Genomic DNA, 24,248 nt, shown 5'->3' with positions numbered 1-24,248 from the left:
TAATGCATGGCGGCATTCAGGGGTGAAAAAAAACAAAACAATGAAGGCTGCTGGAGCTGCTCAAAAATCGATTATGATTCACAAGTGTCTCTGCAGAATCATTTTGTATTAGTTGAATTAAGTGATTCACTGAATCGACTGTTACTTAGCGATTGAAGAAATATTTGGAAGATATTTTTTCTAAATTATGAATCAAATTTAATCTTCAAGATTATTCTTATTTTGAACACACTAACACATTTGCTTTGAAAAGTTTGTCTAAAATATGCTCAATGATGAAATAAGACTTCTAGCGTATTATTAAATAAACTTGTTAAATAAACCAGGTAGTAAAACAGGAGTACCAGGGCAGTGGATGTTTTTTTAAGCAGGTATAATTAATTAATTCATCATTATTTATTGGTACGGCGCCATTTTACAACAAATGTTCTCTCAAAAATATGTTTAAAATCACTGTAAAAGGAGATTTCACACATGTCCCATTTATTTTTTTACTTTTATGACTCGGATGTTCATCAGGTCTTATTTTAGTAAGCAGAGTATATGAAGGAAATGCTGCAGGGCAACGTCGAACCTGCAGCTATTCCTGCACAATCCGTCTTGGTAAAATGTGCTGAAGGAATTAATGACTTCAGTTGGCAGTGTTTACCATTAACACTGATCCAAACAAAACAAGATGAAGACACAATAATAGAAAAAAAAACCTCATTACAATGACTTGTCAAGACAGCATCCTTTCGTCGACGGTCTCATTAGCTTTGGGGGGGGCGTCTTTATGTTTCACAGCTGAATAATTTATTCTTGTTTGTTTCTTTCTTTGCATTCATTGGCTTAATTGTCACAACACAGCATGAATGAATCATGTTTCAGTTGGCTCTGCACACGTTAACGTCATGGATAGTTTCTTTTGTTTTGCTTTGAAGAGGCCTCAGGAGAATGGACGTGCAACATGGGGCTGCATGCCGAACACCAACTCACACTTCTGGTGTCTTCTTATTTCAACGACGTTTAAGAAGTTTTAGACGTTCGTCTGATTGAACGCCTAATCAATTATGGCCTCGGCCCTTTTCCATCAGATCACTTTCCTCTGAGTGGCAAAATGATGTAGAGCATCATTTTTTTTTTTTTACCACTGACATCTCTTTTACTCATCTGTTTGCTTTGGCTCCATCTGACTAAGATTGATGGACATTGCTCCACAAAGTGCCTTTTTTGTACCATTGTCATATTTTCATTTCCTCTGCAATGAATGTTTGTCGTCTCATCTGCAGGTTTGTTGCATCCTGATTGGCACACAGCTCTTCACTGCATCAGTAAAACTTTGTTTTCTCCTCCTCTCTTTGGTAGGACTTCGGAGATGATGGCTCCCTTTACATCACCAAGGTGACCACGACCCACATGGGCAACTACACCTGTCATGCTGACGGATATGCAAAACTTTTTCAGACCCACACTCTCCAAGTGAATGGTAAGATGCTCCAAATAAAGGAATTTACAAAGTATATTCTAAAAGTGTCACCTCTCCCCACAGTCTCTATAAATCACATACAATCAGCAGGATGAAGAGTAAACTGTGTGACGCTCAAGCGGAAACTTCAGTGATGAGGGGCGCCAGTTTAGCTCAGCTGGTAGTTTGGGTTCATCATTTATTGAGGCTACTGTCCTTGTTTCATTGGCTGCAGGTTTGATTCCCACATTTCCGATTACTCTATTTCTGTTCTTACCTATTAAGCCACAAAACTTCAAAAATGAAAATAAGGCCAAATGTTGGAAGGGTACAAAACTGCAGTTTGTCTCGTGTCCACTTGGGGCTGTGTCTAAAAACAGAACAGAAATGTAATCACTCTGACATCTTCCTACACATGGACTTCAGTTTACAGGCAGAACATTTCCATCAATTAACAGCTCGGGTTGTCACAACACCGGAGTTTTAAACTTCGACAGGATACCAGAGGAAGAAATGAAATGATTTGAATACCTGTGTTATCACCATGGCAACAACATGAGAAGCACTCTGCATCAGTCTGTTCGGTAATTCCTTGTTTGTAATGACCAAAGATTGCATGCAAACATCTGCACATTGTCTTAATTGGACAAATACAATGGCAACAATGTACAACCTCTGCTCCCTGTCTCTTTGTGAGAGACGTCAAAATATTTCGCATTCGCATTCATATTTTTCAGACGCCAGAAGGATGTGAGAAATGTCTATTTGATTGTTTGCCGAGACCTGAATAGTGTTGGACCACTGCTGCTTTCTTTCTCCGACAGCTTTGGGATCAAATATGACTAAAGATCTGTAGTTTCCTGGTTACGGTTCTTTCAGATTCTACTGATCATTAAAAAGATATGAAACAAGAATGTACCAGGTCATGGTCGCAGAAATACCTAAATACCAGCCATAGAGTCTGAGGGTCTTTATAGCACCTTATAGCGACAGCCCACATCTTACCTTAATGGCGTGTAACTCAACACCAGATGGGATTTTGATGTAGCCCCGCCCCCAGACCGAGATTAGTAAATTTAGAAAAGCATCCTACTGTTCTTCCTCTTGTGTGTGTGTGTGTGTGTGTGTGTGTGTGTGTGTGTGTGTGTGTGTGTGTGTGTGTGTGTGTGCGTGCGTGCGTGCGTGCGTGCGTGCGTGTGTGTGCTCGGTCGAGCTGTGCACAGAGCCTGATGTAGCTCTTAATTCATTTACGTGAACAAATAGAGGCAGAAGAAGAGACTATAACGTGAAACTCTTCAGGGATTGTCAGGCATCAATCACTGTCGTCTATCCCCCTTCCTTTCACTCCCTCATCTCTGTGACCTTGACTCCTTCCCTCTGACAAGGTCGACTTTTGTTAGAGTTGTCCTTAAGAGATTCACAACCACCAGCAACATTTTAAATAAATAATAACTTTTTTTCTCAACCATGTTAATTTGGCCAAAAGGTTTGACCAAAAAAAAAAAAAAAAAGAATCGAAAAAAATTCCCACTCCTGAAGAGATCTCTTATTTACCACCATTTTTGGACCCATAAACATCACATCCATTTACTGATCCCACTGAACTCTTTTCCAGATGATATTCCCCGTTGTTTTGCCGGCTTGGGAACGTGTCATCCTCTTTGCTCCGTGTCTGTTTGGCAAAATAAACAATCTCCAAGAGAAAGAAACATGAAGTAAGAAAAAGCAGAGTGTCGGTCGTACAGCGGCTGTTGTCGACAGGACGTGCAGCCTTTTCTTCGCACGGCACAAATGCTTCATCGACCAGCGCTTTTCTGCCCGGACAAAAAAAAGGCGAGGTTGACACAGAGCCATGATACTAATGTCCATTAAAGAGTTTTATTTCACTTAAAGATAATTGGTTTTAAATAGTCGTGAGTATGTGAACGTGCCCCGTGAATGCTGAAACAGAGTCTGTCTGCGGAGGGCAAAGGTGTAGAGTCTGAGTTTGTGCCTTTTTTTCCTTCTGCACTGCACTTAATGAGATGAATGTGCATAAACCACAATGTGCCAAAAAGGAAGCTTCATGTATTAATTACATTTGACAGACAGTTGGTTCATTATCATTCTTCTGAAAGATCACACCAAGGTTAATTGCAATAATACACAGGTCTCATTATACCCAGTATTGTGTTTATGGAAACAGAAAGAACCCCAGGAGAGCGATTACTTTTGTCCGTAATTGATACTGAAACTTCCAGATGACCTTTTTACTGCAGACAATGAATTCCATATTCTTGGTCGGGCTCAAGTCTCTGAGGAGCAGCTATTATCCTGCCGTGACTACTGAGGATTTCTCAAACTCAATTAAGAAACAGCTGAGAGAGAGAGAGGGAGAGAGGGGAGCTCCGGGAAAGTGGATTCAGGATGCTGTCCATCACTCTGAGGCCGCATGAGAATGACAAGATGAAGAAGCATGTGGAGTTTCATTTAGAAGAGCTGATGCAATTTAGACAGAAGGTGCTTTTAGAGGAACTTTTGATTTCCCCGTGAAGCAGAACAGCCGAATCCTCTTCCTGAATGATCCTCCATGCGCTGCACGAGCCGTACTGTAAACCTGTGCAGTGTGTGGAGGAGTTTTGACGCTTACACTTCCTAGTCTCTTTGATTTGTGCTCCCTATCGTGATGCAGACGCAGAAACGCATGACCTTTAACCCCTTGACGCCTATTGACGCGAATTTGCATCAAACCGCTTCCGCTCCAAATGCAGCCAAATTAGCGTCTGTATTCCTCCACTGCAGGTCGATGCACTTTCAATACAAACCTCGGAAACTTTTGCAAGCATCAGATTGTCATAGGAGCAGTCGGAAACAGAACAACATCCGTTTGATGTGCTATTTTTATGTGATATCTATTTATTTGCTATTTTCAAATAAAATTTCTCAACTTAATTTAACGACTACTCAAAAGCAGAAACACATGTAATAAAATGTTTTAATACTTGGAAACAAATTCAGGCATCAAGGGGTTAAAATGTCTGTTTCATTGTGATTATTTGCTACCCTCAGTACGACGTCTCCTCTTTCTGTTTTCATCTCAAGCTCCATCTTTGTTGCACTGACTCTGCTTCACCCACAGGAATCAATAGAGCTGCATCTAATTTGTACCGTGGCTGCAAACTTGGGCCACTCTTTCAGCCACTTTAGTCGAAAACAAATAGTTTTTTTTGGGTTGGGGGGGGGGTTAAATTAATGGAATCAAACCACAGCAACCACTCCTGCGACTGGGAAAAGGCATTTTAGTTTTCCAACCCTGGAAAGCTGCACTCATTTTGAAAACGTAATTTGAGCTCTAAGTAGTTCTGATGGGTAAAATGGAACAATATGAATCGTAACGTTGTGTTTACTTGTGCCTGGCAGCATCATCTTTCTAACGGTAGCTTAAGCTGCTTGCAGTTACCGTTGACTCATTACAGATACATTACTGATGCAGTGCACTCGCGCAGTTCTTCGTCATTGTTATTTTATTAGTGCCTTCCAAATGGTTTCCAGACATGATTGCATCAGATACTCCTCGGTGTAATTGCCTTATTCTTCTGGGTTGTTGTCTGCACCTGTGACCCTGTTGTTTAAAGATCCCGATGTGGACTCCCAAGTGACGAGGAGGGCGGGTGTCACTGACAGATTTCAAAGACCTGATGTGCCTGGAAAGTCTTTACCCATGGGGCCTTGTTAAGCGGCGATGTGTGAGCGTGAAAGGTTATCTGTACAGTAAGTGGCAGGTGATTAATGTGGGAGAAGAATAGAAGAAGCGGACAAAGCATCTGAGAAACAAGCTTAGGTTAATGATTTTTTTTTAACATTTGTACGCTTCATCAGATTTAATCGCCGTCTTCATCGTTACCATTGGAAAGATATAAAAAAAGGCCTTTAATTCACAGGGCGACTGTAGAAGCATTTAAAACTGACTGACTTTCTTCAGGGTTCAGTACGACGTCAGTGAGCGGTCGCCGCCCTGTTTTTTTTTTTTTGCTGTGTCCAGTTCCAAAGCAACCCGTTGGCCCTCTTCAGCTTTTTTTGTGGCTGAGTCGACATGTTGAATCAGCGTCTGTGAGAGGAATCTCTCTGATTGGCTGTTTCATTTATCTCCAGCTCTCGACGCAGGGTCACTAAAGCCTCTTGAGCCTGCAGCTGTAGTATCCATGCCAGCGCCATCTTTAACTGTTTATCAGACATTATTCTTCATTAATAGCTTACCTATAATATGAGTGGTGACCAACAGCCGTGTAAAAATGGTCTTCACGTATCATGACGAAGGACGACCGCCACCTGCTGGCATGGAGAGTTATTTCCTCTCACACAGGTGGTTGGCTGTCGGCTGGAGTCTTTGTGTTCTAGTGCAAGGCCCAGACACAGTAGTTCTGTGCCTGTCTGTTTGGTGTGTCTTAAAGCCCATCAGCATTGACTTCACTTAAAACCATGCGTGCACTTCTGCTGCTCTAATGCTTGAAAAATGGACCCGAAGTGTCATATTCCCTCGTGGGAAGGGACCATGGCTTCAGGTGGAGCCATTACAAAGATATATATCCAGATAAATAAGAGTGGAGCTCACCTCTGTGCACAGCTGTTCCTACTCCTGGGGATACTCGTGTTTGAGTTCTCCTCTGGGAGGGAGAGGGATGCGGACAGCTCGAGTGCTTTACTGCAGTTCCAGAAAGCGTGTGTCATAAAATGTGTGATTAGGAAGAACTACAAGTAATTCTTACACCCAGTTTTTTACAAATGGGTGCTACAGTCAAGATTCAAGAGAGCTGTGTCTGATCATAGAGGAAGGTCACTTTATCATTAAATTCAGTAGATATCTTATATAAGGGTGGTTTGGTAAATATTGGTGAATGCTGTTTGATTCATCGAGTAAATGGATTTATTATTCATTATTGTTGAAAGCGACACGCCTCTGGGGAATGCATTACTTTTGTTTTAATCTTAGTGTTTAGAAGAAAAGAACATCAAAAGGAAAGAAAGCGCTCGGACAGCACAACACCCAAGAATCGCCGACTTTCGAGGTAGACAAAGCAAAGCAACGACGACGTAGTGGAATTCCCCACAGATCCATGATCCTACTTAATTTTTGTCCCAGATCTTTTGAAGAACTGATCCAGTATTTCTACTTCCTTTTTGTGTTTTACTTCGGAGTCGTTATTCCAGGCCACAGTGTGTGATGAACATGTGACGTGTTGGGTTTAGGCTCCGGACAATACAGTCCTCTGAGCTGGATTAATCCCACATTCGAAGCTCAGGTGAGAGAGTAATCACAGCTGAGAGAGCAGGCTTTTATCATGCTGTGTGTGTGTGTATGTGTGAGTGCTTGAATACATGAGATAGAGAGGGCGGAGGGATTATGTGTGTTATTCTGAGTGGGGGATGTTCACAGGTAACGGGGCAGTTCTTATAAACAGATGGTCATGACCGCCATGTTTTGGAGAAACAGCCGGGTGTTTGAATTGATTGAAGAGTTGCAACAAGTCTGCCAGGCTTTGTTTGGAAATCTCCCAGTAGTGTGATGGCGAAGTGGTCTCCTGCCATGGTGTTATAGTGTGTATATGCGTGTGTGTGTGTGTGTGTGTGTGTGTGTGTGTGTGTGTGTGTGTGTCTTTACGCCTGCTCATCTTCCACAGCGCTATGGCCGACAGGAGCCTTGCTGGGTGATTGACGACAGGCTGGGGAGCTTTATGATGGAGCTGTCAGCCCTGCTGCATTGCATTCTCCTGGCAGAGGCTCTCCTGACATTTTCAGAAACACATCAGAATGCCACTTCTCTCGCATCTTGTCTGAATCGAGTTTGAGTGGAAAAATCCCACTGACCAGCTTGCGCCTTTTTTTAATTTTATACACCGTCCGGGCATGGGAAAGACTGAAATGAAAGCCATTTTCCATGTGCCCTTTTGTGGCGTGGTGTAAGGAGGGTGTTTACAAAAGGCTGATAACACACTTCTTCTGGTAAAATTCGATTTTTCTTTTAGCATTTGTCCCGAACGTGATTGCATCATTTCGAGCATAATTAAACAAAATCTGTTGATATTACCGCGTACCTGGGCAGTCGACATCAGGCTTTGGCTTCTTGCAACACGTGCTCGTTGTCTGTGAGGGAGGCTCTCTGCTGACAACAGTGCAGTTACACTCGGAGACCTTCGGTGGGTGCCAAAGAGCAACAAACTGAATTTGTCCATATTGTTGCTCAAGTTCAAGTTTCAGGTCTGCATTACCTCAGGTTTCTCACCCATATTAATCACAATGTGTTGCATTTTTATAAAATGTGTTTGACATGAAACGCCCTCATTCTAATTACATAACGTTAGCATCAGCTCCATTTGATCTCCTTTTAATAACATACACTAAATAGGTTTCACTTCTTTATTATGCAACCGAGCAACATTTGTATTTGCAGTCATTCAATCATTAAAATTCCCTCACAAAGTTGTCATTGTTTCATTCGACTTTCGAGCAGTCGGAGGTCATATACACCTGCTGTTCAATTACTGGAACACTGAGTCTCCTGTCTGCACAACAGATTTACCTTTTAAGGTTTTAATAAAGAAACCTTGAACATCTACAGCCGCTCATGACGTACCTTCTCTCCCACATTCAGGGAAATCACTGACATAAGCTTTTTTTTCTCAGATAATGGGCCTTTGACTAAGAAATAACCTTTATTGAGCTCTATGGGCAGCCAGTGGGGATTTTCAGGAGCATTGATGGAAATTGGCTTCTCCTACAGAAATCTCTGACAGCCTCCCACTGCTCCTTTTTCCCCCCTCGAGGAACACAGACGGTCAGTAACTAATGGACAACAGCCACATTTCACAGTAGAGATAGATAAGCTAGATATTCAGAGCAGATACCTGACAGTAAAATCTATAGCAGCTAATGCAATGCAAACCTTCAGGGTATAGTTTTTTTTGGGGGGATTTCTGCATTGAGGTCGGACGAGATGAGCTCCATTGTTCGACAGTTAATAATGAATGAGAAAGACATTCAGCACATTTCGAAGATAACATTTACATATTGATGTTTATCAAAACTAACATTTCATTACCAGCACAAAATAACTGATTTTTTTTTTATCATGCTGTGAAATCACAAATTGTCCCTTTTCATGGCTTAGTCTTTGCAAAATCTCACCAAACAGTTCTGACTGAGTCCAACTTTTAATAAGAAAAACCCTATAAATAACCAACAAGGTGACGACCAGGATAGGGCGCCCGCCGCGTGTCCTACCATGTGGGCAGCCCGTGTTTGAATCCCCCCCCCCCAACCCCCCCCCCCCATTATCTTGCAGGTTAGTTAGTCTCCTTCAGCATTACCATTGCTCCTTCGATACAACTCGTGACCTTCAAGAGGCTCAGACACTTTTGTGAAAATTCACTTTCCCCATTTTCAGTGCTCAGTCATCATTCAAATATTTAACAATGTTTCTCTGTTTAACTATGTAATCATGCCATGCTGCACCAGGGTGCATACCTGCGTACAAATCTCTCTTGACATTTCAGAAGGAACAGGCTGGGTTATTAAAGTTTTAGCAGGCCCTCCCAGCCCAGATGTTTGGTTGAATTAGGTCCAGGAAACCCAGAGCGGACTCAAACTGCTCTACTCACACCCAACTTTACATCCCTGTTCTGAGCTCTGATCAAACCTGCTCTTACCTATTCAATAATTACACCTCTGCACACTGCACGAGCACTTCTTCTCTAACCTATCCGACTCCTGCTGTGCTGTCAGCAGCTATGATTGGATCATCATCATCTCCAGCACAAAGTGCCAACCAGTTCCATCTTCTCCAATCACACAAGCAATTTAGCCCCCCTCCCCCCCAAAGAAAAAAAAAGATGTGGGATGAGATGGGAGCTGCACATCATGTCATCTTTTTTTTCTATCAGTCTCAATAGCATCAGCAGATAGCTCAAAAGACCATTCACATCATCAGATCTGTGCACGCTCCAAACTTGTGTCCAGATAGTTTTCACACATCAAAAGAAAGTTTGTGAAGATACACCTTTTTTTTTTTTTTTTTAAATATCACAAAAACATATAAACTAAGATAACACTTGAAATATCCTTCAAACATCACGAGCTGTACTATCCTTATTCCTCATCCGTTCTCAAAGAGGATTAATTTGAGCACGCTGATTAGTCAAACAAACCATCCAAAACCTTTTGGGACGCAGCTGGTCGAGTTTGTACCCAGATCTTTTTCTTCTTTTTTTTCATTTTCTGCTAAACTTTTCTCTTCTTCAGAGACAATTCATACAAAGCCCTTGATTGTAAGATGGCATTCGCAAGTGCAGCTTCTGGTAAATCAAATTAACATGACACATATCAGCATTGCATTAAAACAAAAAAAAAGAAGCCATTAACATTTCTACCTCCGTACATAAAGTGCTTTTTAATTACTTTACCATTTGTGAGATGTGTTTCTGAACCTTCGCTGTGAACACTTTCTCCTGCATTGAAAAAGAACGAGTTGATCTTTTTTTGATTCAATTCCAACTCACTAATTAACGCCACTTTCATGATTGCCGGAGAGGTTTTATTAATGAGGCACTCATGGGAACCTGGTGGATTCATGCTCGCACTGTACACTTGATGAATAGGTTGTTGTGGTTTTATTGTGCTAGCATCAAAGGTACGTGTGCTATGACTCCAACATCTCATCCTGCTGTTCAGTCAGAGATTTTAAAGTAGACCAGTGGTTCTCAAACTCTTCACAATATGACCACAGATAAAATGTTCCTCTCCAAGTACCACCAATTTGGCTAACATTTAAATGCAGCATCGTACGGCTATTTAGCGACATATACCGCTAACACAGGAGGCCATTTTATCACTGATATGCATATTATTTATTATAGACTGCACACAACGCACTGCGGCCTGGGATTATTCTTCGTGTTGCTCCAAAAAGAATCACATTGGATGTGATTAGAGTCATATTTTGTTACCTTTTTGTACCATTTGTTGCTAGCGGGTGCTAAAGCCGCACTGGCACTGCTAACGTGGCGTCCTGCACCTGTGCTGGATTCACTGTCATTGGGTTTATTTGCTGCTGTGCTGCTCGACGTATCCGCTGCACTTTTCTTTGTAATATATGCAGTTTGGAGCTATGGATGAAAAACATTTTAACCATCATATTCGCTTCCCTCCGTCTGCCATGACAGCTTTGCTTGTTGGCCATTTGATTTGTACATCTTTATTTAGAACTGTCAAAAAAGTCAGACTCCCATTTAAGAAACTTCCAGAGAAATCCTGTGTGCCACCACACGTACCCCATTTGAGGGTGAATTAATTAGATAAAGTTTAGACTTCACACCTTTCATTCTCCATGATTCCTTTTTCATTTCATCTGACCTTTCACTTTATAACGCAGCTAAACTCTTTGTTTGATTTAACTGCTTAAAATTTGTGTAAAAAAAAAATCCTTCGTTAAAACCATCCAAAAGGATGAGTTCGACTTCAAGCATAATTTAGTTCTTCTAACTTCCAGCTGACTGAAGGGAAATGTTCCCCAGCCTGCATGCACCCTGGTGAACTCGATTTGATCATACCTGGGATATTAAGTATATGTGGAGCACAGAACTCGGTTATGAAACTCCTTTTATACCTAAATCTAATTAAAGAGGTATCTGATCTTTTGCTTCAGTGCTCGCTAGTCTTTAACACCTCCACCACAAACTCCTCCTTCAAATCTGTCTTTTTTAGTTACTTCAAGAGTCGGGGAAGATCTCTCTGTGATTTCTGGCTGCAGAGACGTGCTGCTATTAACACTGTAATGGATTTAGCATCTCTGTCTTTTTTTTTAGTAAATTAATGTGATAAATGAGAAGCCCACTAAATGACTGTTCTCTCACATAGTCGGGACTTTTGAGATTTTAAAAAACTGGATTTTTTTCTCACATAGCGACAGAAAATCTGTCCCTTTGGATAGAGGCTCAGAAAACATGAAAGCAATCATTAGAATCATATACAATCATATCAAAAAGCACATGTGCACATATTGGACATTATCCCCATGCAGGTAATATCTATAACTCTACTATCTTCCAGTCCATCCCTGCCATCCCCTGAGAGTCAGTGCTTAACAGCTATCATTTTTGATTTCTATACACTGGGTACACAGGAAGCAGATTCTTCTTTTGGTTCAATTTAAAAGCATGCAAATTAGATCATTTGAACACTGCTGTAAAAATACCAACTTAAAGAAACACGTATAGATCCATGCTCCATCTGCTTGTGCATTCAGGAAGATTAATGTTCAGAGGCAGCTATAGATTCAAACAATCCTTTATGTGCAGAGCTCTTTCACCCAACATGGCTGCCACAGAGTAATTAACAGTTACCACACAAGACACAAAGAGAGATAAAAGGAAGAAGAAATAGGAAAACCAGAGGAGCAACATGAGCTGCCCAAACAGGGAGAACTGGGGCCAGAGCTTTGATTCGCTCCTGCGGGCATTCAAGAGGATCTTAAGTGTGAGTGATAATCTTCACTAAATAATTAGTAACCACGGGTTGTATTCAGTGAACCGTGATAATGCGAAGGGGAATCGGTGTGACCACAGTGTCTCTGTGACTGTGATTGGTAAAGATACCTGGGGAGCATAAGAGCCCACCGAGGCCGCCTTGGCACTCAGAGTTGACGTGAGCTCCAAAAGCCCGAGAGTGCCGTGGCAACCAGATGGCCAACAATCTTCACTCCTTTCACTCACCTGGCTGAGTAAAGACTTCCTCTAACCCGGTGCCCACAGGAAACAGTCTCCACTGCACGCCTGTCTTCTTTACTTCTGCCAAGACTCTCTCTCTCTCTCTCTTCCATCCTCGACTCAAGTCTCTGAAGTCAGTTTCAGAAAAGGGGAGAAGAAAAAGAGGACACTGATTTGGGCCACCGAGGCTACGAGGGATTTCTCAGAACATGATGGCAAGATAGAGAGATTTTACATCCCTACATAAACCACTGCCAGGTTGTCATCTTTTTACGTGACAGGCTGTTGTGGAATGACTCATGCTGCTTTTTTTTTTTTTTTTTTTACGGTCCCTCTGTAAATACTTCATCGTCACTGTCCGAGTTCCAGCCTCCATTCCAGCCGGAGCGTCTCCTCAGTTATGCTCCCATCCCTTTGAAAGCTTTCATCATTGTTATGCCGTTATGCACAGCAGACTTCTTCCTTTTAAAGGATTATTCAAATTCATTCTTTTGATATTTTCCATGTTTTATGGAGCACGGCTCTAACCAGTTAGCCCCCGGGTGTAAGAAGAGAAAGTTGTGGCATATTCTCAGCCAATGCATAAATGCATATGATTAATGTATTTGTGTACTGTATTGATTCGTGTTGATTTATGGTTCTTGGAAATACAGTATGTTTGTGAGTCGTTGTTTGTTTTTGCTTCAGGGTTGAGTAAAGAAGTGAAACCTCAGCATGACAATGGCATTATGTGCAGCAACGTATGATTCTGCTTTTGGAACCGTTCGCGGACAAGAGTGACATTTAGCTCGTGTCTTCTCTTTCCTCGCACTTTTTTTTGTTTTCTCTGCTTCTATCCTCTCATCTCCGTCCTGACAAAAGGTTACACGAAATCAATGGTGAGCAAGCAGAATCAATGACGTCTGAACAGAGGTTCTCCGCCTTATTTATCTATCTGATTTGTTTGGCTTCACAGAGCGTGTTAACCTTATCTAAAGGCGTTTGGCAGTGCAGGGAAAAATACACTCGATCTTATTGATAGTGTATGCTAATGTTTCCCCATAAGTTCAGGACTTGGCATCTTCTCTCCAAACTTCCTGTTTAATAAAGGTTGCCTCTCTTCTCGAGTGCTACTAATGTAAAAATGTATTACATTTAGTCATTTATCGACTCATCTGTCTCCTGCTGTTTTTTTTTTTTTTATCTGCAGTTCCTCCGGTGATCCGAGTCTACCCGGAGAGCCAAGCCAGAGAGCCGGGTGTCACTGCCAGCCTGCGCTGCCATGCTGAGGGCATCCCCGGCCCCCAGCTGGCCTGGCTGAAGAACGGCATGGACATCACCTCCAAACTATCCAAGCAGCTCACCCTGCAAGGTACAGAGGAGGGAGTCACTGCATGCACACTCACACATTTTATCCCCCCCTGCCCCGCTTCTTCTATTATTATTTTTAGTACGGCTGTTTCCCTCTTTTACTGCTCCAGGTCCTTTTACTGTTCCTGCTACTACCAGTATGAAAGATGTCACAACTATTGATACTGTTCGACGATGAGGAATACTGTATAACGGAGCTTGGCAATAAACCAAGATAAATGACCAGAACAAGTAAACATATTAATAAAGAGCATAACACTTCAATTCACAGCCAGGGCTTTTATTTACCTCAGTCTGTGAGCTGACCGGGCCTTCATGTGAGACGGGCCTCAATATGAGAAAGACCTTTAATCATTTTCAATCAAAACTCGCACAGTAAAGATTGGAAAGACTAAATCATAAAGGGGGAGACACCATGTAATATATTCACTCCCGAGTGCTGCTGTGTTGGCCTGTGGAGCTGTGTAAACATGTCACAAAGATTTTAGTTTCTTACGTTCGAGTGTTAGACTGTAACATTTCAGTTGGAGATAAAAAGTAAGTTATCATAATAGAAACATTTATTTCCATCAGTTCAGCACAAGCAGCAGAGTGGTTTAGGTTATAAGTCCGTCCTCTCCGTCTTCTGCCTGCTCCACTTTTCAGAAAATGTGTGCTCAAACAGGCTGGTTTGGGGATTTTCCCTTCATGACATCACAAAGGGCAGTAGCCCCTCCCCCAGGTGGGTGACACTCCCACAGCTAGGTGTTTCTTCTGCCCTCTGAGTCTGAGTAAACAATAGGACATGGAGCCAGAAAGCAGCGAGTATACCCGAGCCCTTCCAGAGAGGGGGCGTGGTCAGACACAGCTCATTTACATATTTAAAGCGACAGACACAGAAACAGCCTGTTCTGAGCAGGGCTGAAATAGAGGGGTTTATAGACATGATCAAATACAGGATCAGAGAGGATTTACAACAACACACTTCACACACATGTTTTTAAGGAGCTCTGAGACTTATTTACACTGTTTGAAGAGGAGGAGGAGGATACGTGACCTTTAACTATCTTTAGTCTTAGTCTCAGATCATCACCTAGGAGACCCAGGGAGGAAGTATACACGCATGATCTTTCACCTTCTTTCTGAAACTTCTGCACACAAGCACTTATGCATCATTCTGTCTTTATTCTTTATTACTGTCAGTTTGCTGCTTTTTCTCTGTATTTTTGATCCTCATGATTGTTTTAACACTAAATTCAAGAGGCTCTCTAATCGAAAGCACAACCTGCAATATCAGACTAATAAAAGGGACTGATGCCCTTTTTATTTGAAATTTTATACTAAATGCACCGAATCCGTCACACACGCTTCCCCACCTCAGTCTCTGCATTATGCAGGAAAATATGCCAACGTGGTTAGCTGTCATTGTATGTTAGCAGGTGCCAAATGATGTGAAAACAAACAAACAAAAAAACGGAAAATGAAAGCTCTCTGGCTTATTATTAAGGATATTTTATTAGCTCGGGTTATTTTCCAGCTGAAGGATAACATTTTGAAAGATTAAGGACCTTTAATTTTCTTTTGACAAAAAGTAAAGCCAAATGCTTTTCCTCGCACGTCATCTGAAATCTGTTCCAGTGTTTACACAAACACAGCATGTGGCGCACCTGTGCCAAAGTCTTACTTTGAAGTCCAATCTTCTTCTTTAATTCTCTCCAAAATAAACCTCTCACCTTCCTCTCTCACATATCAGAGAACTGTTAAGTAACAGAAACATGGAAGCAGAGGACGGTAGCGTCGAAACTGGACATGCTAACTGCCCTTTTTTCCCCCCCCCTCTGTTGTCCCATGAAGCTAATGGCAGCGAAGTGCACATCAGCAACGTGCACTTTGAGGACACGGGCGCCTACACCTGCATCGCCAAGAATGACGCCGGCGTGGACGAGGATATCTCGTCTCTATTTGTGGAGGACTCTGCACGCAAAACTTGTACGTATAAGTCGTGATGTCAGTCTCTGTTTTTAGTCAGAAGATAATGGAGCTGTTAATAATTGATCCTGTACGTTCTTAATAGTTGATATCCTGTGATGCCATGATGGAGCCTCTGCAAGGAAAGTAATGCTGATACTATCTTTACTCTCTGCTCGCCTGGTGTAGAGGCAGAGGTCATTGTTCATGCAGCTCTCCATCCACTCAGGGACACATTAAGTACCTCACATCGCCCTGGTGGTGCTGCAACCAGGACATGAGGCTGATGTGTGTAGACACATGAAATGTTTTAAATGCAAAACATTCAGTTTCTCTTCTCTTAATATCTCAAACCTTCACTGTGTTTTGTATCCGTATGTTGGGTTCAAACTGTCAGTCAAAGCACAAAGACATTTGAAGAGATCACACGGGATCCAAATAATAATCATGCTAAAAAATAATTGACGACGAGTCTGCAGTCCAATAGAATGAGAATAATAGTTTTTTTTATTACCAAGTACATTTACACGTACAAGGAATTTGTTTTGGTGTAAAAACAAATAGCAAAGTAAATTAAATTACAAGTAGGGTATAAAAATAGAAAAACACAAAATATTAAGAATGTGCAATGAAGGTGTTGACAACAGTTGTTAGTTGCAGCATTAGCTGTTCACTTTGATGACATTTCAAAGACAACGTTAAAAATGTCATCTTTTAGCTTCAACAGTCAAAAATGTTAACTGATCATCAAATATTCATCCGTTCTTATTATTTTCTCGTCATCGGTAAATCAACCTCATCGGCTAACATTTCCATCCCCCCGCCACGCCGCCATGTGTGACATCAGTATTTTGTGGAAGGGATGTGAATTGATTAAGTTGGTATTTAGCCTCAGACATCTACTGCCAATATGTCACATTAGTGTAGTGACACAAGCAACCTTCTTATTCAAATTTGGCATTATTTTTTCCACACAAACAATCTCGTCTTGTTCCCTCTCCGTGCTCAGAGTCTCACGTCGTAATTAACTCTGACCTTCTCTCAAATGTCAGAATCTGTCTTTGGGGTTTAAGTCTGCATGTTAGTTTGTTGTGGCTAATAATGTTTCCAAACAACACGTTGGACAACTTCACAGTCGAGTCACATACCTCGGACACGTGGAGATGGCGTCCCATCAATACGACGCTTCCTCCACGCAGCCCGTCACGCGTCAGAGGAGCGTGTCTCAGCGAGGTCAGAAGTCACTTGTGGGGTTTGAAGCTTTTGAGGGTCTACCTCTAAAAAGGCTACGAGGACTTGGATAGAGAGTAGCCTTTTTAAGAGCGAGCAGCCCCACGGGAGAGGAGTTCAAAGGGATGTGAGCAGACAGCCGGACATGGCGCTACGACATGATGGAAAGTGGACAGAATCAAAACAGACTTTACGCTGCTTTGTGGCATGAATGTACATGACCCACTCTCGATTTCCTTTGAGAATTAAACCTTCATTCACAAGAAGTTAAGTGAGCAAGGAGGAGCTCGATGTCTATTTTCCATGCAGAGACGTGTCTCTCGCTGCGAGCTCGGGGTTAATGTTAGCTTCAGCCTTCAACTGCAGAGACCTTCACCTCTGCTGCTGAAGGTATAACTCCTAACCAAGCACAGAGGTCAGAAGGGGTACTTTATGCTTTCTGAGAACTTACAAATCTTCTGGTTCTTTCCTTTGAACGGTGGATGTGGGTGGTATCGTCAGGAAGGTCGAGGCTCCTGCAGCTTCATGTCCGTGGAAGCTGCTTTGTCAGTGGTGTTTTGATGTGAGTGGATGAAGGTCTCTTCACTCAGCAGCCTCTACCATCAGTGTGTGAATGTGTAGGTGTGACCTTTGAGTCGTCAGAAGTAGAAAAGGGCCACACAAGCTCAAGTCCATTTACCATTTCCAAATGTAAATATCTTGTTTTCATAAATTAAATCATTGAACCTAATTATTTCAAACGGTTGTCACACTGTCCCAGAAAGCTCTTAAGTGATCACGGTGGTTTTGTGGTAGCGGCATCGAATAAAATCCCAGGAGACTGAGACAAACGTCAGAAAAAAAAGTTTTTTTGTTTTTTTTTAAGGCCGCGATCGATGAATACAGAAGAAAAAAATGTCTGAAACATAATCAGTGGAAGTGGAAATTCGGATCAACTGTCGCCCCACAATGAGAGGTGCTCTCGTCTGTCTCTTAACACTTTCAGTTCCTTATAGTTTGTGTGACACTTTTTTCAGCTGAGGTTTTGGTGCACCTGCAGTTTACAGAAGAAACATTCAGAAACATGTAACCCCGTTCAGTGTTTCTTCGAGCCTTTTTTAAAACAACAATGAAGATCTGCAATTTAAGGAATATGTTTTAATCCTTTTTGTTTTGTTTTTTCCTGACAGTGAAAAAAGTAGATTATTCATTTTCATTTATGATGTATGAGAGAGAGCAAGGTAAACTAGTTCACATCTGGGCAGCCATGAAAAAAAAACTGCCTCATCTTGAAACTCTTTCCTCGCATGCAAATTAAATAACCTAAATATCACAATAACTGTAACCCACAACTTCCAGCAGAGACGTGATACAGGCTGCGTGTTCAGCACAGAGCCCAAGGTGAGACGATGTGTGGGATATAAAACTGAATAAATAAAACAACAAAACCAACATCAGGTCAAAAACAGTCTAAACTGAGTGCTTTATTCTGAAATTTAACAGGATGTCTTCTGACCCGCTCTGTGTTTAATTGACACTCCGGCAGAGGCGGGCTCCAGGCTGTAGGAGGCGGAGCCAGTGGAAACACATTGAAGTGAAATCAGCTCTGCTAATGAAACGGGGACGAGCACATTTGGAGGGATTTAACAGTGAAATCGCTCATGTGGTTAATAGCCTGTTAAAATAATCATCTTTACACTTTATTGCCTTTTAAAAGTTTTTATATTTGTCGTACACAGTTTCAGCGGCTCAGTCGTTAACATATCCTTGTCAATTAGTTTGAGCTTGATCGCAGCCGTTTCCCTCTTCTCCCTGCAGTTTGTCTTTGTGCAGCATATGTTATCCTGATTGTCCGGGCTGTTTCTCCTAGATTGAAAAAAATAAAAAAAAATAATTAAGTTTTTTTTTTTTAAGGACCGATGCAGCTGTGGTTTTGATCACAGGTGATTCATCGCCTTTGGAAATCTATTGACTGTCTAATTCTGCTCTGAAATCTTCCATATCAAAGGTTTGGAAAGAGGAGGATTCTTTTGAGGTTTCTTTTTTTTTTCCAGCTGTGAAAGATTGCTAATTGGCGTTGAATCCAGATAACTAGCCTCATGTTTGACATATTTTCAGACAGCATATCCAGTAATTATGTTAAATATAGAACATCAGGATGATAAGCAAGCAAGGAAACAGTAAACCAAGCTCTGTGTCCTTCGAATGGAAATCAAAAGAGGTCTGGATAATAAAGACGCATGAGGAGGAATATGAGATCTTATCAAAGTGTAATTAGTTTAAAAGTCACAAAAGGTCAAGTCTCTTTCTCTTTGTGCTTCCGTAGTCTAAAGTGTTTTTAAAGCAGGTCCATCACTAAGGACTTTACCGTGTGAGAAAATAGAGATGTGAGTAATAAAGACGACGACGAGGACTTAGAGGAGATCTATTCAGCTGATCCATTTTTAAATACATACTGTTACGATGTTATATTACATAATCTGTAATCTGGCGTATCAACATCACTTCCCAGGCGAATCTGTGGACGTGATTTCCTGCTGCTCTGATCGAGACGTCATGAGAACTTTTACAGACTTGGACTGTCGTGTCCTGCCGATGTGGAAACATGGAGCAGCGTTTTAGGACACGCCCTCCCCTCGCTTACCTGGGAGCTGGCCAATCAAAAGGCAGCAGGCACACGGGGAGGCTGGCCTTAAAGAAACAGCAGCCTCAATAAACAGGAAGACGCTGAAATTAGTGACATTAGGGATTACACGTTGAAACGCTATTCAACAAGTGACCGAGACTGGCATGAGTAAAAGTGAAAGTGAGCGCAGTAGATCTTATCATTTATCTTTGTCTCAAGTCGATGTGAAATTATTTTTTTTATTTTTCAATTAAAGTTATTCATCAGATTTAAATGCAAAAGAGATCTTTTAAAAAAATGTTCAAAAGTTTAAAAAAAAAAAATGTTTGTCAGAGTAAGAAATGACATTATTTTTATATTAATGCATGTGTACATAATCCTAAAATGAATTAAATTTGGGGAAAAATCTCACATTTAGAGCATTTCTTTTGTTGTTTTTCCAGAAACTTTATAAAAGATCATAAAACATTGAGGAGAAAAACTAATATGCGAGAGCGGCCGTGTTTCAGGCTGTGCAGCTGCTCACATCAGAAGGTGAAACAAACACACACGAAGCTTATTAAATCTGAGCGAAGGCTCCAGGTTTCTGCGTTGACCCTCTCTTGTCATTTGCATTATCTTCGCATTTGATTAGCCAGCGGAGATGGACAGATATTTTTATTGGTTTCTCCAATAAAAGGGCGGCTGGGTGAAATTTTCCTAGATACTTGCCAGCTGCCGTCGTCGCATCAGGGTCTGAGGCCGGAAGAGAAAAAAAACAGAAAGAGAAAGTCTGAGCAGCTTGTGTTAATTGTCATGTTTGTACTCAATGCAGCAAAATGTCTGAGCACAACGGCAGCCACTCTGACCTGAGTGACTACTCGTCAGTAAATATGTTACAGAAGAAGCTGCTTTTACAAAAACAACATGAACTAGCATGACAGCAACATATAGTTTTGATTTCTTTGATTTCAGACCCAAAACAACATCTTCTATAAGAGTGTGGAAAGTCTGTTGGTTCTCTTGCAGTCGTGCTCTTTAAATGAAACTCCTCCATTAGGCCTCTGTAGTACAAACAGCGTCGTCTCTCTTTGGGCTAACGGTAGAAGAAGGAGGGGTTCATGTGGAAAATAAACATGAATGAAACATCAACGAGCTGCAGGAAGTGTCGTCCTGTCCGCGAAAGAGATTGATCTCATTTCTTGCTTTTGTTTGTTTTTTTACGTCATTGCTCAACGATACATGTGAGGATATATTATATATTTTAATGTTTATAATGTTGCAAATAATAAGATCCCAGTAAAATCCTCACCTTGCTATATTTCCTCAAAGTCAGACAAAAAGACAAAAAAGTTTTCTTTTCTTTTTTTGTGGAAATTCAAGGAAGATAAAAAATGACAGATGATGATGGGTTCTGTGGTTATTTTCTGTAGTCCTTGTTTAAATCCAGCCTGTGGCTTCTGTCCACATTTCATTCCCCTCTGTCTCTCTCTCTCTCTGTCCTTCATTTCAGCCTCTATCCACTGCTCTCTAAAACAAAGACGTGAAAAGCCCCAAAATCAATCTGAAAAAAGCTGACGAATAAAATCAGAAACAATACATTACAGAAATGTTTATTTTTGAAAAACAGAGCTTACTATTACGGAAGGATTGCAATGGAATTTTGACCTTCATCCCTCAGTGGAAAAGTCAATGTATATTCCTTGGTACATACCTGCTTTGTTAGGGTAACCTGACCAGGACCAAACAGAAGACTGAGCATGCTCCACGTCAGCTGTCAATCAATCTCTGCAGGTTTTTCTCAAAGATCCATCAAATGCTATTTATTCATTCTCGTACATAAACAGATCATTGCAGACATCGAACTGGAAAATCTTTACATCCACTTCTTTTCTTCTACAAGTACGAAACTTTAAAATCGATCGATGTTCCAGTTTACGCCCTTATTCAGTCTGCATCCTTCTGTAACGCCTGTCTTTAGCCATCGTCAGCTACCTCCTTGTAAATGGCGTGCAGCCGTAATGAGGCAAACCTGCATCTGTGAAACCTCCGAGGAGAAGCACACGCCAAACTGGGCCGAAGCACTTTAAATCACATTAGAATCAACTTATGTATTCGTAATGCTGTTGACTGTCAGAGCCAGACACATTAGCAGTTAGGCAGGATGGCCAGACTTCACCAGGTCTGGTTATCAGTCCCGCCGTCTCATTAGCATAAAGCTCATTTCACTCACTGTGTGTTTACAGCTTGGTTTGTGTAATCAGGGAAAACTTGATTACGGAAACTTGATTTCCCCAGCTAGACCCCTTCTGGAGAATGACAAATTGTTAGTGGTGTGTTAGAGAAATAGGTTTTCAAAACAGCTTTGTACTTTTACTTTGTACTTTTAAGGGGAAAGATTAATTTCATGGAGCTTCACAAAGTTCAAGTGAAGATGAATAAGGTCCAGCTCGGGGTGAAATCTCAAACGCATTCCCTGGTCGGCCCTCACTCGTACATGAAAATGTGCATGGAAGAGTTTTTCACTTGCTCTGAGAGCAGAGCCCGGCCCAGGTGAACCGGCTTCCTCTCCCCGGCACTAACTGTCAAACAGCAGGAAGAGCGATGTTGAGTTAGATGAAGAAGTTACTGACATGCACTCAGTGAGTTCATTCCCCCATCGTCTGCCGAGCTCAGATAAGGAATTCTGTCTGAAGTCATGTTCACATAATGATGGTATCATCTCACATTTTTTGGGAAGCGTTGCCAATACTCCGCTCCACTCCCACAGTCGAAAAAAACCCCAACGTTTTTTACTATGTTTTTTTAATGAACATTTGAAACTTCTCAATGTGTCTGTATTAAAAAAAGACACTTGAGAAATTGTGTAACTTTTTTTAGTTTTTACACCCATTTTCCAGTTTATTCATTTGATACAACAGTTGAGTTTTGTGTGTGTGTGAAGTGGGTGGGTTGAGCTTGTCGCTTATGCTAAACCAATTTTCATTTGGATTCTGCAGTTCGAGCTGCATCCAGAACCCAGACTGTAAATGTTAATGGACCATGGGTCTAACCTAACCTAACCCATCTGTCAGACCTGTATTGTTTTTTTGAACCAGGCTGTAAAGGTGAACGTCTGCTGTTGTTGAGTGTGGTGTGTATGTGACAGCCTCGGGTGAACACACAGTTTTTGAGCCTCTCTGCTTTGGCGTCATCGTTGAACACCGGAGGTTGTCTCTTGATCCGAGACAATGGTTTACTCATTAGCCTTCTTAAAAATGAGCTGAACTGTTATTACACACATTAAACTAAACGCCTCCGCAGATGGTGAAGTGAGACCAGATGAAGGGATGTTTTGCTGCCTCGCACACACAGTCTGGTGACATCACGTTTGGACAGAGAGGCGTGATGCTTATTGGACCAGCAAGTAACGATATCAGTGAAGATCTGACCGTTTTAAAAAACATCTTCATGACCTCCAAAACCCCCGCTCTATCTCTATGTTCAACCTAATGCTTTAAATTCTGTCTTCCTATTTTCATGTGTCAGTCCTTCTGTTTCTTTTTGTTTTGCCATTAGCTAACAATGTTCCCAAGGACTAACCTAATTGTCTTACAGCTCAGAGAGAAGATATGAAGGTTATTATTAAAAAAAAAAAAGGGCTGGCATCAAGGACGCTTTCAACCACGAGCTCTGTGCTCCCGTCTGTTCCCGCTGAAGTTGACACGCTGGTGGGCATGTTGTGGCGCCAGACTACCCTTGATCTAATCCCATTGATCTGAAACAGACCCCCGATTTTAAAGCGAAGCATCAAGATTATACTTGGAAATGTTTTAGATATCTGACTTTGTGGAAAGTAATGATCTCATTCTGTGAAAGCGTTGTGTTTATGACCTGCCTCGGGCTTCTCGTTCAGACACTCGACTACGAGAGAGACCGAGCTGAATAACTAACTAAGCCAGTTGTCAAGGGGGCTGAATGAGGTATTAAGCAAGAGATGAACTGAAAAACACGATTTTATGAGCCAGGCATGAATGATCTCCTTCAGGTGAATTCACCACAGAGGGGGCTTGAAGGTCAAGACGTCTTCTCCTCAGACGACGCACCAAAGTGTATTGTTTTCTCACTCGAATTTACCCGGGCGCTTTGTTGTTTGGGGGGGGAGAAAAACCTGAGCAGTCACTATTCTGAGATCTCTTTAACCCAGTCTGTCACCGGCAGGCAGTGCACCATCCATCTTTGACAGACTGCTGCTAAACTAGCATAAATATCTGCCCTTCACAACGTAGCAATTATTTCTGCAATGTCAGAGGACGTGCGAGGCTCAGAACGAGCGTTTGTGTCTTTCCTCTCGCCACTTAATCGCTCCACATTATGCTCGTGCCTCAAATCAGGGACCTGCTGAGTACTCCATAGATGCCCCTTTGGCCTCTTTAGCTGAAGAGCCCTTCTGGACCAAATAAAGACATAATTATTATAGATTTATTCTTACAGCTCACACACACTGACACCCCATACTGTGCCGAAACATGATTGTCCCTCCTCCCCTACGAGCCCCACCCGGCCTGATCACGCTTACCTCTTCTACATGCGTCATCACTTCTAAAACTAGACAGTGGTGCACTTTCACAAAGACCTCAGAGTTCTTCTGAGTTTTATCCAGATGACTCTAAATATTGTCCAATAAACACCCGACCTTTGCTGCTATTGTTTGAAGTGATTGAAGAGAAGTCCAGGTTTCCTACCTGTGCTTACCCTCCAATTCTCACATACTCTGTCAGCGTCAGGCTCCACGCCATAGCTCACTGTCACTGTCGTCAATCATGGTGTTTCCACAGCGAGCAGAGCGTGCCACCAGTGCCACTACGCTCTGCTCCCGGACAGGAAGTCAGCGTCGGGTCAATTTCAAAATAAAACACAATGTACAGAGTCGAGATTGTATTTTTCATCACTTTATCAACGTTAGATCAAATCA

At 41.8% G+C, this 24,248-nt stretch overlaps 1 protein-coding gene across 2 annotated transcripts in view; it reads left to right on the top strand.

Annotated features, from left to right (window-relative positions):
• The window catches only part of fstl5 (follistatin-like 5), a 176,867-nt gene that overhangs the window by 126,790 nt on the left and 25,829 nt on the right, over positions 1 to 24,248 (top strand). For both annotated transcript variants that reach the window (XM_079351527.1, XM_079351526.1), the window contains 3 exons: positions 1,348 to 1,468; positions 13,373 to 13,534; positions 15,367 to 15,501. In XM_079351527.1, coding sequence (XP_079207653.1) covers positions 1,348 to 1,468; positions 13,373 to 13,534; positions 15,367 to 15,501 — 418 coding nt within the window. The remainder of the gene's footprint in view (positions 1 to 1,347; positions 1,469 to 13,372; positions 13,535 to 15,366; positions 15,502 to 24,248) is intronic.

This window comes from Symphodus melops, assembly GCF_947650265.1.
Source record: "Symphodus melops genome assembly, chromosome: 9".
NCBI lineage: Eukaryota > Metazoa > Chordata > Actinopteri > Labriformes > Labridae > Symphodus > Symphodus melops.
Note: the sequence above shows the minus strand (reverse complement) of the source record. Positions and strands in the feature narration are given on the sequence as shown.